Source organism: Aspergillus pseudoviridinutans (genome assembly GCF_018340605.1).
Source record: "Aspergillus pseudoviridinutans IFM 55266 DNA, scaffold_3, whole genome shotgun sequence".
NCBI lineage: Eukaryota > Fungi > Ascomycota > Eurotiomycetes > Eurotiales > Aspergillaceae > Aspergillus > Aspergillus pseudoviridinutans.
The window spans coordinates 1,842,795-1,858,040 of NW_025091283.1; the positions used below are offsets into that span (position 1 = coordinate 1,842,795).

The 15,246-nt window shown below is 53.5% G+C and overlaps 4 protein-coding genes across 4 annotated transcripts; 2 read left to right on the forward strand and 2 right to left on the reverse strand.

Moving 5' to 3' along the window:
- Window positions 1-12: 12 nt before the first annotated feature.
- On the forward strand, window positions 13-5,349 carry ino80 (chromatin-remodeling ATPase INO80; the record flags this gene model as incomplete). The annotated part of the gene is made up of 4 exons (XM_043300323.1): window positions 13-546; window positions 628-1,194; window positions 1,255-5,077; window positions 5,144-5,349. 4 exons carry the CDS (start codon window positions 13-15, stop codon window positions 5,347-5,349), a joined length of 5,130 nt encoding a protein of 1,709 aa, XP_043156258.1.
- Window positions 5,350-6,514: 1,165 nt separating this feature from the next.
- hemA (5-aminolevulinic acid synthase HemA) lies at window positions 6,515-8,494 on the forward strand (the record flags this gene model as incomplete). The annotated part of the gene is made up of 2 exons (XM_043300324.1): window positions 6,515-6,860; window positions 6,918-8,494. 2 exons carry the CDS (start codon window positions 6,515-6,517, stop codon window positions 8,492-8,494), a joined length of 1,923 nt encoding a protein of 640 aa, XP_043156259.1.
- Window positions 8,495-9,018: 524 nt separating this feature from the next.
- Window positions 9,019-10,652, reverse strand: Asppvi_004372 (DNA-directed RNA polymerase I subunit RPA49; the record flags this gene model as incomplete). Its single annotated transcript, XM_043300325.1, has 3 exons — window positions 9,019-10,056; window positions 10,117-10,457; window positions 10,505-10,652. The coding sequence occupies 3 exons, from the start codon at window positions 10,650-10,652 to the stop codon at window positions 9,019-9,021; spliced, it is 1,527 nt and encodes a 508-aa protein (XP_043156260.1).
- A 1,583-nt stretch (window positions 10,653-12,235) lies between these two features.
- On the reverse strand, window positions 12,236-14,265 carry Asppvi_004373 (putative MFS transporter; the record flags this gene model as incomplete). The annotated part of the gene is made up of 10 exons (XM_043300326.1): window positions 12,236-12,480; window positions 12,546-12,863; window positions 12,918-12,965; window positions 13,020-13,073; window positions 13,126-13,482; window positions 13,542-13,571; window positions 13,639-13,731; window positions 13,784-13,941; window positions 14,004-14,166; window positions 14,253-14,265. 10 exons carry the CDS (start codon window positions 14,263-14,265, stop codon window positions 12,236-12,238), a joined length of 1,479 nt encoding a protein of 492 aa, XP_043156261.1.
- Window positions 14,266-15,246: the final 981 nt, after the last annotated feature.

The following is a 15,246-nucleotide window of genomic DNA, read 5'->3' on the forward strand; positions in this document are numbered from 1 at the left end:
CACGCGGCCATCATGACGGGGGCTCCGCCTTACAATCCCCAGTCTCCGACGCAGCAACCTCGTTTTCCCGTCTATTCTCCTCCGAATAAGAACCGTTCATACTATACCAACAATGATCAATACCAGCAGCACCCTCCTCAGACACCTCCGGCTTTCGCTCCACAGCCGTCACTGTCTCGGAGTCCCCATTACTCACATGCGCCTTCTCCCTTACCAGCTACACTACCTCCACTAAATGGTGGTGCTCCTCCGCCAGGGCATCATGCGGAGCCTTCGTCGCAGTATCAGGCACATTCATCGGCAGGGACGCCGCAGTTTCCATTACCAAGGCCATATTCAGCATCAGTGATGTCCAACAACGGCGCATCTCCCTATAACCACTCCACTCCGTCTCACGCCCATCCATCCGCTCGCCTGGAAAGCCTATCACAATCGCCTCCAAAGAAAGAGACAGAACCACTCTATTCCATCGGAGGAAATGGCGCTCCTGGATACTCATCATCAATCATGAGAGAGCCCCGGCCGGCTTCTCCCCCTAGGGAAACGGTATGTCTTCACTTCCACCATTACCTTAACCAAATGTGAGATGAGCACATTTACTGAGTCTTTATCTCAATTCTTTATTAGAAACATGCTCGCGCTGCCGACCCCATGTCATTTGCCAGTATTCTTTCGGGTCCAACCGAAGAGAGCTCCCCTAAGAAGCAGTCCTCCCTTCCAGAAGCCCTGCCCGCCCCGGCAACCACAATAACACCCGCACCACCGACCCTTGCCCCAGTGCCAGCAACGAGAAGACTCACCCCCCCTCCAGCGGCGCACGTTCTTCCACCTGCCTCCCAACTTAAAGTTAAGGAGCCGGAACCCATCTCCGCCACAGCCTTGCCCCGACTTGAGAAAAAGCCGAGCGCCGAAAAACGTCGTCGGAATGTGGAACAAGAACCCAAGTCCGCCGAAGCGCTTCCTGTCGCATCTGCTAACGGTACTTTGGAAACGACAAAAGCCTCTCGAGTCTCCAGCCGCAAGACATTAACTGAACGTGATGCTGAAACCATCAACAAGATCATCGCGGAGATTGACAATGCCGACAAGAGCGATGTTGAGTCGCCTGGCTTCGAGGCGGAGTATGAACGCTATATCGTGAAGAGCAAGAAAAGGGCTTTGGATGCGGAGAAAGCCGAGGGCGTCAGGCGCAAGGTAGGCCTCTAATTCACATCTTTCCACATCTGAAATATTAGTGTACTAATACAAAGACAGCGTCGCCGGCACGATTTCCTTGTCAAGCTCGGTAAAACTTTTGAGAAGCAGGCAAACGCGGGAGTGGATCGATTCCGGGTCGCAAACGAAGCGTCGGTCATTGCTGAAGTTCAGGCGAAGGAGATTCAGGATGAAAAGGAACGCAAGAAGGACATGCAGCGGAAGCGGCGGCGTGAGAATACGGTGCGTTTGGAAATGCAGAAGAAGCTTGAGGCAGAGCGCAAGGCAAACAAGGCCAACGATGCCGCCGAGAAGGCCAAATTCCTTCGCGAAGCTGAAAGGGCCCAGAGAAAGATCAAATCGACCAAGCGAGCTCTCGAAGGTGTCACCTCGCCGGAGGAAATAGGGGAGGTCACGCCGCTTGCTCCTAATCTGGAAGGAGGCACGACCAGCTCATTTCACATCGGTCGCAGCTCCCCGTCGAGGCGCAAGTCTGGACGCTCGGGAACCTCACGGCCGAAGAAATCCAAGGAGCAGAAGCAGGCCGAGAAGGATGCAGCCGAAGCTGCTTATGCTGCCATGGAGAATGACGACTCCTTGCCTATCGCTCCCAAGGAAGACCCGAGAAAGGAGACCCTCAAGAAGGAGGCCAAGGGTGCACGTTCCAAGGAACCCACGCCTGCGCCCGTGTCCACATTCGAGTCGAAGGGTTACAATCAGATATATGAGCAGATCTGGCGGGATATTGCCCGGAAAGACATCCCCAAAGTCTACCGCATCAAGACCCTTTCTCTCAGCACGCGTCAGGAAAACTTGCGGAAGACAGCTCAGCTTGCCAGTAAGCAGTCTCGCAAATGGCAAGAGCGTACGAACAAGAGCATGAAAGACACGCAAGCCCGTGCCAAGCGGACGATGCGTGAAATGATGTCCTTCTGGAAGCGCAACGAGCGCGAGGAGCGTGATCTGCGTCGTCTCGCCGAGAAGCAGGAGATCGAGTCCGCCAAGAAGGCAGAAGCAGAGCGTGAAGCCAATCGTCAGAAGCGCAAGCTGAATTTCTTGATCTCCCAGACTGAACTGTATTCCCACTTCATTGGCCGAAAGATCAAAGGTGCCGGAGCAGATACTTCTGGGGATACCGCTGTCGACGGCTCAGATGAGACCATCCAGAGTGGCAAGGCCCAGGACCACACCATTGATCTGCCGCCTAGCGTCGCCGACGTGAGCACCAAAGTCACCAATTTTGAGGACCTGGATTTCGACGCGGAAGATGAGACGGCTCTGCGGCAGGCAGCCATGGCTAATGCCCAGAACGCCGTCAAAGAAGCGCAAGAGCGAGCACGTGCCTTCAATGCTGAAGAGAATCCAATGGCTGCTCTCGACGAGGGCGAACTGAACTTCCAGAACCCCACGAGTTTTGGCGATATCGAAATCTCACAGCCTAAGATGCTTACCGCCAAGCTCAAGGAATACCAGCTGAAGGGTCTGAACTGGCTTGTCAATTTGTACGAGCAAGGTATCAACGGTATTTTAGCGGATGAGATGGGACTGGGTAAGACCATCCAGTCTATATCGGTCATGGCATACTTGGCCGAGGTTCACAACATCTGGGGACCGTTCCTGGTCATTGCGCCAGCATCGACACTGCATAACTGGCAGCAGGAGATCACCAGGTTTGTTCCTGATATCAAGGTGCTGCCTTACTGGGGTTCGGCGAAAGATCGCAAGGTCCTCCGGAAGTTCTGGGACCGCAAGCACATCACTTACACCAAAGAGTCAGAGTTCCATGTCCTTGTGACGTCCTATCAGCTTGTCGTCCTAGATTCGCAGTACTTCCAGAAAGTCAAGTGGCAATACATGATTCTCGACGAAGCCCAGGCCATTAAGTCGTCTCAAAGTTCGCGGTGGAAGAACCTGCTCGGATTTCACTGCCGAAACCGTCTTCTGCTCACGGGTACCCCGATTCAGAATAACATGCAGGAATTGTGGGCCCTTTTGCATTTCATTATGCCGACCTTGTTTGACTCTCACGATGAATTCAGCGAGTGGTTCTCCAAGGACATTGAGTCTCATGCTCAAAGTAATACCAAACTTAATGAGGACCAGCTCCGGCGGTTGCACATGATTCTGAAACCATTCATGCTTCGTCGCGTGAAGAAACACGTCCAGCAAGAACTTGGAGACAAGGTTGAGAAGGATGTGTTCTGCGACCTGACGTATAGACAGCGGGCCTACTACGCCAACCTGCGGAACCGCGTCAGCATCATGGACCTCATCGAGAAGGCCGCTGTTGGCGATGAAGCCGACAGCACGACCCTGATGAACTTGGTCATGCAGTTCCGGAAAGTCTGCAACCATCCCGACCTGTTCGAGCGGGCAGAGACAAAGTCACCGTTCTCGGTCGGACATTTTGCAGAAACCGCCTCGTTCGTCCGCGAGGGACAGAATGTGGATGTCCGCTACTCGACGCGTAACCTGATCGAGTACAGCCTACCGCGCCTTTTATGCAGCCCCAGCGGTCGTGTTGACATGGCCGGACCGGGCAATGAACAGGCTGGTTTCCGAGGCAAATACCTGCAGCACTTGATGAACATCTTTACCCCGGAGAATATCAAGCGCGGCATCGACGAGGATGGCGGCTTTTCATTCCTGCGGTTCGCCGACACCTCCATCAATGAAGCGTACGAGCAGTCCCATCTCGGCGTCTTCGAGCGGGCGGTGCGCCGTCGTGGCCAGAGCAACAGACTGTCTCGCCTGAATGTCATCTACAATGACAATGGGGACGAGCAAACAGCAAAGTCTGTGCTTCCTCATTCCCTCTTCAATATTGTCCAGCGGAACGATCAGCAGGCTGTCCGCGACGTTACCGTGGAGGGCTACATGCGGGATTTAATGAATGTTTCTGAGGCTACGTTCGAACGGGAAGGCCTAGACGTGATTGAGCCCTGCGCGAGCCCTGCCGCATCGGCGCCTCCGATCACCATCTCCTGCTCTGGTCAAGTGGCCCTTAGGGAAATCCAGGATACCTTCTTCAACGTCTCCGTTCGTCATGCCCTCTTTAGCACGCCTTCTAGACAGATGGAGGAGCAGATCCTCGAGAAGAGGTTGGACCCCGCCCCGTTCTCGCTTCCACCCATGCTGCCGAAGCCGATGTCCACCAAGGGACGGTACACGCACATCGAAGTTCCATCCATGCGGCGTTTTGTCACCGATTCGGGCAAGCTGGCCAAACTGGACGAACTTCTACGCGAACTCAAGGCGGGCGGTCACCGTGTGCTGCTGTACTTCCAGATGACGCGCATGATTGACCTGATGGAAGAGTATCTCACCTACCGCAACTACAAGTACTGCCGCTTGGACGGAAGCACCAAACTCGAGGACCGTCGTGACACCGTGGCCGATTTCCAACAGCGGCCTGAGATTTTTGTGTTCCTCTTGTCTACCCGTGCCGGTGGTCTGGGTATCAACCTGACTGCCGCTGACACTGTCATTTTCTACGATTCGGATTGGAACCCGACCATTGACTCGCAGGCTATGGATCGAGCGCATCGTCTCGGCCAGACCAGACAGGTGACCGTCTACAGGCTCATCACTCGCGGCACGATCGAAGAGCGAATCCGCAAGCGAGCCCTGCAGAAAGAAGAGGTGCAGCGCGTTGTCATTTCGGGCGGTGCGGCCGGCGGAGTTGACTTCAACACTCGCAACCGCGAGAGTCGGACCAAGGATATCGCCATGTGGCTGGCGGATGATGAGCAGGCCGAACTGATCGAGCAGAAGGAGAAGGAAGCTCTAGACCGCGGTGAGGTGTTTGGCGCTGGCAAAGGAGGCAAGAAGGCGGCCCAAAAGAAAAAGAAGGATCTTACGCTTGACGATATGTATCACGAAGGTATGGCGCGACTCCCAATCCATGTCCATTGATGAGACGGTGCTTACTTTTTCTTTTCTACTACAGGGGAAGGAAACTTTGACGATATCAGCGCGAAGCCTTCAGGTGCGGCAACGCCTGTATCAACTGCGGACAACATTGGCACACCCTCGTCGACACCTGTGCCCAAGCGAGGACGAGGACGTGGCAGCGGCAAGGGATCGTCGAAGCGAGCTAAGACGACCACGGAGCGCTTGCGATTGATTGATGGTGACGGTGGACTGGAAAGTTGATATGCACATCGACTATGACCGATCCCAGACATTACTAGATACCTACCCGCATGACTGAATGGGGCTACGGCGTTTTTTGAGGGACTACTGTGATTTTGATGGATTTGTGCTTATTGTTCACGGCACCTTGTTGTTTCTGCCTTGTATTAACATGCCAACTTTTCTTTCTCTAATCTACGTGACACTTTTTTTGTGAAAGACGGCTGGAGGGGATGATGTGAGATGAAAAGCAAAGAGAGATTAAGCTGATTGGGATTGACGAGGCGATAGACGAGCACGCGGCTGTATGCGGCTGGATTTCCTTCATTGTTCTTATTTTGTCCATTCATTATTTTGTCCTGATTGGCGATCCGGTTATGACTTGGGACCCTGATCCAGATTGGGGAAAATGGGAGCTTCTTGTGGTGTTCTCTTCCTTGGCACATGATTTGCCACGATGGATGCTGGTGAGGGCTTCAGCTGAAGTGAAGGATTCTTCTTTGTTTGTGTCCATTCCTGGGGCGACTACAAAAATCGTAATGTATGAGTTCATGAAAAAATGGTCAAGGTCAGCATCATTATGTCGTATGTTTGTCAAATTGCACACTCCGAAGACGGAAAGAAAATGCGTGAGGAGACCTCACCTCGGCCACCGCGGAGGATTCCGAGGCTATGCCGCGGGTGTTCCGTTTACCGTACTTTACCTTATTTTACCACATTGCCCACCTTTCCCCAGTATCGGATCATACGGCTACGGTAATTCCGTAGAGTCTTCAATTTTCATTACCAGCCAATCACATGCCGCGTATTTGCAGCCACTATTGCCCAAACAGGCTTAGCGGTATGGCCTCCCCCTCCCGCAGTCCCCCGTCGGTGACTGAGGCCAACTGAGGCAACGGTCGAGTCACACATTGGCTTTTAGTCATCGTCCACTTCTTTTTCTCGGTTTCTGCGACAGGTGTTCTGCTTATACTCGGCGGCGACTGGATCCAATCTCCTGCATCGGCGTCTGGAAAAGTAGTGTCTGTGAAAACCACAAGATTTCGGTCTATTTGTCCCTTTCCTATTTCTTTTCGGCCTTCTTCCCCTCCCAATTCGACTTTCGTCTTGCTATCTACCTTCCGTCTCAACACCACGAAACCAATTCCTGCCTCGATTGAGTCTCTGCTCACTCGCTGCCGTCACCATGGAGTCTCTCCTCCAGCAGTCTCGGGCGATGTGTCCGTTCCTCAAGCGCACCTCTCCCACCACTCTGCGTACTCTTGCCACGGCTACCCGTCCCAGCATCAGTCCCGGAGGAGGTACCATGTCGAACCTCCAGGTCATCGCTCGTCGTTGCCCTGTGATGAGCAAGGCCCTGGCTGTCCAAAGCGCCCGCATGGCCGGCGCCAAGAGGTTCACCTCCTCTGCCGCTGGTGTGCCGGGTATGAGCAGCAAGCATTTCCGTCCCACTCAGACCAGAAGAGCGCTGCACGGTACTGGAGGCAATGGCGCCAACCTGAGCCCTGATCTTTACAAGAACACCGGCAGACGTGCGTACTTTMTCGGCGTGATAGATTGAATATACATAGCTAATTGATTGCGAACAGTCGAACCCACCTTTGGCAACGGCAAGGGCAAGACCCCACGGACCACTTCTCCCGCGACGGTTTCTGGTCCCCGTCCTGAGGCTCCCGTTTCCGCTCCATTCAACTATAATGCTTTCTACCAGGGTGAACTGGAGAAGAAACACAAGGACAAGTCCTACCGCTACTTCAACAACATCAATCGTCTCGCCAAGGAATTTCCCCGTGCTCACACCGCTTCGGTGGAAGAGCGGGTGACCGTGTGGTGCTCGAATGACTATCTCGGAATGGGTCGCAACCCACAAGTGCTGGCCACCATGCACGAGACTCTGGATAACTACGGAGCCGGCGCCGGTGGTACTCGCAATATCTCGGGACACAACAAGCATGCCGTGGCTCTGGAGGACACGCTCGCCAAACTGCATGGCAAGGAAGCGGCGCTGGTGTTCAGCTCGTGCTTTGTTGCCAACGATGCCACCCTCGCGACCCTAGGAAGCAAGATGCCCGACTGTGTCATCCTGTCGGACAGCTTGAACCATGCATCGATGATTCAGGGTATTCGTCACTCCGGCGCCAAGAAGATGGTCTTCAAGCACAACGACCTGGTCGACCTTGAGAATAAGCTGGCGTCTCTGCCATTGCATGTTCCCAAGATCATCGCGTTCGAATCCGTTTACAGTATGTGCGGGTCCATCGCCCCAATCGAGGCTATCTGTGACCTCGCCGATAAGTACGGCGCCATTACCTTTTTGGACGAGGTCCATGCTGTGGGTATGTACGGTCCCCACGGGGCTGGTGTTGCAGAACATCTTGACTACGAGATCTATGCCTCTCAGGACACCCCCAACCCTCGCTCCACCAAGGGAACGGTGATGGACCGTGTGGACATCATCACCGGTACTCTGGGCAAGGCGTATGGGTGCGTCGGAGGCTACATTGCCGGCTCTGCGGCTATGGTGGATACCATCCGCTCCCTTGCTCCCGGTTTTATCTTCACGACCTCGCTGCCTCCGGCGACGATGGCCGGAGCCAACACGGCCATCCAGTACCAGGCGCGTCACAAGGGCGATCGTGTGCTGCAGCAGTTGCACACTCGGGCTGTGAAGAAGGCACTGAAGGAACTGGATATCCCAGTGATTCCGAACCCCTCTCACATCGTACCTCTTCTGGTTGGCGATGCCGAGCTTGCCAAGAAGGCCTCGGATAAGCTGCTGGAGGAGCACGGAATCTACGTCCAGGCGATCAACTACCCGACCGTGCCTCGCGGTGAGGAGCGCCTGCGTATCACTCCCACTCCGGGACACGTCAAGGAGCACCGCGACCACCTGGTGCAGGCCGTCCAGGCGGTGTGGAACGATCTGGGCATCAAGCGCACTAGTGATTGGGCAGCCCAGGGTGGATTTGTCGGTGTCGGCGTCGAAGGCGCCGAGGAACAGAACCAGCCCATCTGGGAGGACGCACAGCTCGGCCTGGTCGAGTACGAGTCTCTGGAGCAGGCGGTCGAGCGTGAGTTCCAGCAGGCGCCTCCCATGCAGACCGCCACTCCCACACACCCTGTTGCGGCTCCCGCTGCCTCCATCCCCGTTGGCGTGGCTGCATAGATGGGACGCTGCCTTATTGGGTAGTGTATCTTGCATATATAATTCACCTCCCCTTGCACCTGCAAAATCTACGTCGTTGAAGGTTTGGGTGCAGGTCCCTTGATATTCCTGCTCATTGACAATGTGACCTTGTCCTCAGATACATGCACTTGTATGTATTCACAATTCCTTTGTACGAGGAACATTCACATATCCATCCGGACCGGTCTGTCCTTACCGCACTTTGGGTTCGATAGATCAATTCAAGAGCCAGTCTCTACCTCTTGCATTTCTCACAACTATAAACCCGTCGTAGATGGCTTAGTTCGTAGATCAAGACATTGTAGGTCTCTATAAGACATAAGTGACATTTATAGTCCAACGATCGCGCTATCATCTAGTTAACTACAATGGAACCCCAACGCCATGACACCATGAGACAAGCGCAGTATTGCGGGAGACGGACATCCCAACCCCAACTTTTCTAGTTTATCATTTTTCACATCTGAAAGGAAAAGAGACCGCAAGGACGCAAGGACAGACAATCATCTCCTTCCACCGCGGCTCACCTTGGGAAACTCCACAGGAACCTTGAGACGGGCAATCCGTCTCGCGGCCGCCTCGGCCTTGCCGCCCTTGATATTCCATTTCGCGAACTCGCTCTCGCGTGGCTTATCGACGCGGCAGCCCAGTTCGCGGAAGTACTGCAGGATGGTGGCGCTCTCGAGCCTCAGGTCGTCGCGCAGGTCGGCGGGGTCGGTGGCCAGCTCGTTGGGCGAGTTGCCGCCCAGGGAGCTGGCGCCGCCGTCCTTGGAGGGCTGCGGAGGGATGTGCAGCGACAGGGCGCAGATGGTGGTGTGCAGGAAGGTGAGGTCGTTCTTGGTGAGGTGGGAGCCCTGCGGGGCGAACTTGCGGCGGATGGCGTCGATGACGGGGTCCGGGAGGGTGCCGGCGTCGGATTGGCTTGTAGTCTGCTGCTGCTGCTTGCCGGTAGAGGCGGGGTTGCCCGAGGCCGAAGAGAGGATGCGGCGCAGTTCCTCGCGGGGCGGGAGGCGCTTGCTGCCTGGTCCGGCGGACGATTTGGGGTCTCGGCCGGAGCGGAGGGAGCGGGAAAACTCGAGCAGGAGAAGGATGAAGCGGAGGAGCTGGAGGTGGGTGGTGTTGCCGGACTTGACGACCGCCTCGACGCGGCGGGAGACGTAGCGCGAGGTCGTGGCCACGGGGAGGCCGGCGGAGACGGTGTCGGCCCACTCCTTGACGCCGGGGAGCTGGCGGAGGGTGGCCAGCCCGTTGGGAACGAGCACGTCGATCGGGTAGACGTCAGCCGGGTGCGTCGCGTCCAGGTTGGCCTGCGGGATGGGCTTGTTGGCTTGCACCTGCGCCTGAACGGCGGCTGCCTTGGAGGCGATGTCGGCCGCGGCGTCGGCGGGCATGGACGAGAGGATGGCTGACTCGGCGGCGTTGGCGGCACCTGCGGGCGCGTTGGACAGCTGTGCGTTCTCGGCCATTGACTGTGCCGCCTTGCGTGATTGTTTCGTGCCGAAGGTGTTGGTGAGTTCGGTGCGTTGCGTGCGCATGGTTTTCTATCGCAGTCAGCATCTGCCAATGAGTCAAGCAGCTGTACGCAAAAGCAGAGAGCATACCGCTTCCTCCTCTTCGCTGCTCTCCTCATCCTCCTCCGTCAGGGGCTTCATCCTCCTCACGGCTCCTCGCGCCGTCAACTTGCGCACCTCGACAAGCTGCCAGGTCTTCTTTTCCGGGTCGACCACGGCAACGTAGTGCTTAAGCTGGGAGTCAGCGTCCTCCTCCGCCTCGCGGCCCACAAAGTCCAGCTTGGGGTGCTCGGAGGATTGCAGCAGGAGCTCCGACGAAACAATCCCCTTGTTGCGATTTGCCGATGACGAAGAATTTGCGCGGGCTTTGAGGTACGGCGTAAAACGCAGGTTGCGGGGGGCGTTGACGCCGGGGGTGGTGACTGTGCAACCTGTCAATCGATTTGTGCAGGGTACAGCAAATGTATATCATTCGTACTTATCACAGGAGCCAGCTCGCTATGCTCATCTACTACACTGGCCGACAGAGGTGGTAGGTCCTGGAGCTCGAGTGCGGGCTTCTTGCTGGGACGTTCATGGCGATCAGAGTCGCGCTTGCGCTTTTTTTCGACTTTATCTGATGGCATATTGTTCCTTTAGGAAGGAGAAAAGAGAATGAAGAAAGGTATTGCTGAATGGCGTGGTGTTGTAGCTTAGCGACGTTGGGACTGAAATGTTCTTTCGAAGGAAAAAAATTGCCGGGTCCAAAATTTGGTTCTCCGCACTCAAAGGCGGAGATGCTCGTTATTGGACACACAAACCAGAGCATGGTGAATTGGTACATGCCCGTTATTCTTCATTATTATTACCGCGATAACTACTGTTCTGCGCATTTCAAAGCTCTCAATTAGGATCTACGATACTGAAGGGAAGCTTTGTTGTCATCGTAATTTTTGCCATTTCATTTTTAGTAAACTCTCGAGGGACACCTCTCCATGGCTCAAGGTCTCACTAGAGAACAAGACCCGAAGTAAGAAGCGAGCAATTGACCGGCCCTCATACGAAACCCAAAAAGGTTCGGTGAACAAAGACAGTACAGGGATGAATAAAAATGAAGAATCACTTTTTCTTCAAAACTTTCCCACCGACCTCTCCAACCTCCACCGAACACAGTCGCCTCTCCGAGAAATAAGGACACGAATATGCGTATCCCACACTGTCTGATCAAGAGAAAAGATTATCGAAAACGTTGAAGTAAGCCCGAGGAGGATGGAAGCAGGCTGTTGGACGGCGGACTCCGAATTCGAACACGCTTGAATTGAGGGAATTCAATCGTAAACAACTTTTCCTGGGAAATCGGACCAGACAGGTACTCATTGGAGCGGCTGGACCACGGAACGATCATAACAAGGAATCATCATCGTAACGTCGTCGGAATATCATGTTCGGCGTTCAACTTGAGCATCGACATGAAGAACCGAGATGGAGTGGGCGAGACGTTTATTTCCTATAGAGAGGATTAGCACCAGACCCAATTGATTTCCCATCACTTCGATTGGTGATGGTGATGAAGAGGGAAACTCACGATCTGGCTCTCATCTTTCTTCTCTTACGCTTAAGGCGACGAACGCGCTTCTTTCTCCACTTGGCTCTCATCTTCGTAGATGGTTCGAGACTGAAGCTGGTCAGTCAATTGCCTGAAGATGAAAGTCTTGAAGGTGAGGGGGGGTTCAATACTCACACTGCTGCGAGGATGAGAAGATGGTTGCAAGAAGGATGGAGAGCTGCGGCGGAGCAGCTCTTTGTGTGCGCTGTGGCTGACTCAGCAGAGTATGCCACTAAGGGCTCGCTAGTGGTACGGCCCCTCTGATTGGCTCGTCAAGTATGCACTGAGATGGCTCTCTTTCACTACCGAGCTCATATTACGTCAGCCGGAGCTGTTTACTTAGTTACCATTGAGTGCAGGACCTCGCCAACATTTAGTCTAGGTAGTACTCGATAAGATGTTAAAGACATATCTATTACGTTTTGCTGTGTCTATCTCTCAGTATATCTACACTTACTGAAACCGTTGCGGATGTGTAGTGGCGAACTGACATCAATCATAAGAGTATAGTTCATGTCATGACGTAAATATTTGTCTATCCAACGAGATATTCAAAACGTTCGTGGCTCCATGCAAGCGTTGATAGGAAGCCCTAACCCTACCTTCAAATACCTTCCGAATATATCAATAGGTATAGCGGTAATTGGGTGCAAGATCACCCAGCTGTTCTTGCTCCTCCGTAGTAAGCTCAACGGTAGCACCGTTGGCCATCGCGCGATCACGCTTCCGGTTGTCGTACCAGACCGCTGCAAGATAGGCGGTACAGCATGCTGCGGAGAAGCAGAGGAAGGAAAGACTGATGATATACCCATTCCGGTACAGGGGCGCGTCCTTCGCCAGGAAGGAATAGGTAGCAATGATACCGCCAACTGGTTATGCTTGTCAGCGATCACCCTCTCTTACTGTCGACGGCATTGCAGAAACTGCAACTTACTGTTACCGAATCCGATCTGCCATGCTGTTCCCACGCCCCGGCGACGGTGTCCACTCAGGTTCATGGCGTACCAACATACAACGACGGCCATTGAGCTGTAACAACCACCGGTCACCATGAAGAGTGCCCCATACTGGACATGCCGGTGAGCCACGCCGTGAACATTCAACAGGATCCCAAAGCCGCCCATGGCAATCAACATGGGAATCATAGCAAAAATGTAGCGGTGTCTGAATTTATCAGAAAGGGTGGCAATCAGCATGGAGAAGGCGAACGCCGCTGCCCATGGGGCCACTGAGTAGAGTTGGGTTTTGATCGCTGGTAGCAGACAGTCAGCAGAGCTAATACTCGCAGAAATCTCTCGACACATACCGGAGTAGCCATAAGTTTTGATAATAGTCGGGGCGAAATACGCATATCCTGCACGCTGTTAAGAACGGAACTCATCCAAGAGCCATGTCGAGTCCAGCTCACCGTATGCCGTGACAATCTGGCCGAAATACATCAAGCCGCCAATGAAAATCTTATCTAAGAACATATTTAGCAAAACGCAAGACCAGAAGTCTGGTGCACCCCTCACAGTCCTTAAAGACAGCCAGCACATCACGCACGGTTAGCTTGACATCTCTGCCAGCGGCGCCGACGTCCTTTGCAAGCTTCGCACGAATGAACTCTCGCTCTTCGTCATTCAACCACTTGACGTCTTCCGGGAAGTCTGGAAGCACGAAGAACCAGACAAGCGAAACAACACAGGTGAGGACGCCTTCGATGATGAAGACCCATCGCCAGCCATTGTAGCCTCGAATCCCGGCCATTTCTCCAAGACCACTGGCGAGAAGACCACCGAATGCGCCTGCTAGGGTGGTGGAGCTAAAGAAGAAGCTGAATCTTTTCTGAGCCTCGCTGCGCTTATACCACATTCCCAGCAGATAGAAGCCTGCCACGTCGCGATTGGTTATTTACTAGGCCAATCGTTCTCTGAGGAAACAGACTTACACCCAGGGAACATTCCCGTCTCAAACATGCCTATCTCATGTACGTTAGGTCTCATTCAACCGGCACGTATATCTATATTCTGCGATGGGCTACATACCAAGGAACCAGCGAGTGGTCATCAAGCCACCCCAGCTCGAAACCAATCCTTGACAGATCGTCACAAACCCAAAGAAGAACATGCATAATGATACTGCGGTATGTCAGCAGACTGTTCCTATCGCGGAACAAGACGAAGTACATACACCATACATGGGGCTTCAGCTTCTTCAGCAATATGTTGGAGGGAATCTCGAACAGGACGTACGGTACGAAGAAGATGGTCAAAGCAGTGTTGTACTTGGTATTTTCGATATTTAGATCTTTCTGCAGCCCGAGAATTGCGGCATTGCTGATGTTGACTCTGTGACGGCGCATTACAGATGTCAGTTCATACACGGAGTAAGGGTTTTGAGGATTGCATACCGGTCCAGAAATGCGAGCAAGTACATGACACACAGGCACGGCACGATATGCCAGTCAATCTTGGCCATCAACTTGCGCTCTGTAGTGGTGGTGAGCGGCGGGAGGTCTGCGGACACGGTATAGACCTCGCCCTCAGCTTTGCCATTATCTGTTTCGGAAACGCCTATGTATGCAATGAGGGGTTAGCAGTCTATTTCTCTAGGGAGTGATGTCTCAAAAAAGGAGAGAAATATTGTCGACGAGACGCACTTTTTGAAGCCATGATTAATTATTTCAGGGTGCAATTATTCCCGTACCCCTTGGCAAAGGCTGACACAGAAAGCTGACACGACACAAGACGAAAAGAAGCAAGAAACAGATGCTGCGCAGGAGAGAAATGCGTGTCTATTTCTCACTAAGCATGCACGGCGGCACGGTGTGACCTTGTGGGCAGCCGTGGCGAGTCAGGGACAATTAGCAGTGACTCAGACCTTTCTATTTGTCAGATCATATCTACTAACTATTGTCCGATCCTAGTCTACAAATAAAGGGATCTTCGAGGGGCTGAACAACCTATGCGATCCGTCTTTTGGGGATCGGCCATGGCCGAGGTTACTGTACTCCAACGCCAAGGAGTCACCAGCAAGCAGCCCAGGAGAGGCGATGGGTGGATGCGACCGCCGATGCGGAGATAGCGCTTATTATTTGCGAAGGCCACACGTAATAATTCAATTGACAGACAAGTCAACAGAAGACTATGTACTAGTACTACTCAGTAGTAGCATCACGAGCATGCCCAGTTGACGAATCTCCAATCCTCAGTGCCGAGCGATTCCCCGCAGATTTCCCGGGGCCAAGCTTTCTTTTTCTTTGGACTTTGGAGCATCTCCGCACTCCTATCCGCAGTAGAGGTTGGCTCTTGTAGAATGGGGAATACTGTTTATCCAGTATTCTCATGGATATAACTCCATGAACCATGACTAAAAATCTATAATTTGGGTCCTAGGAGGATCTAGTAGATGAGATTGCATTGAACCCCTTCCTGATATTATAGCTTGGATCATTGACCAAACTGATCACCTTGAATAGCATTCCACTCCGCATAATATCGGGTTGGCGGACATTGATGGTATTGCGGTGATAGCTCCGCGCAAAGGAGTAATTCTGTCAACTTGCAATGCTAGGTCCATTGACAACGGAAAACTGAATGGTCGATGGCCACTCTAGTGGACATGCACAATCTACGCAGGTATTAGAAGACGCC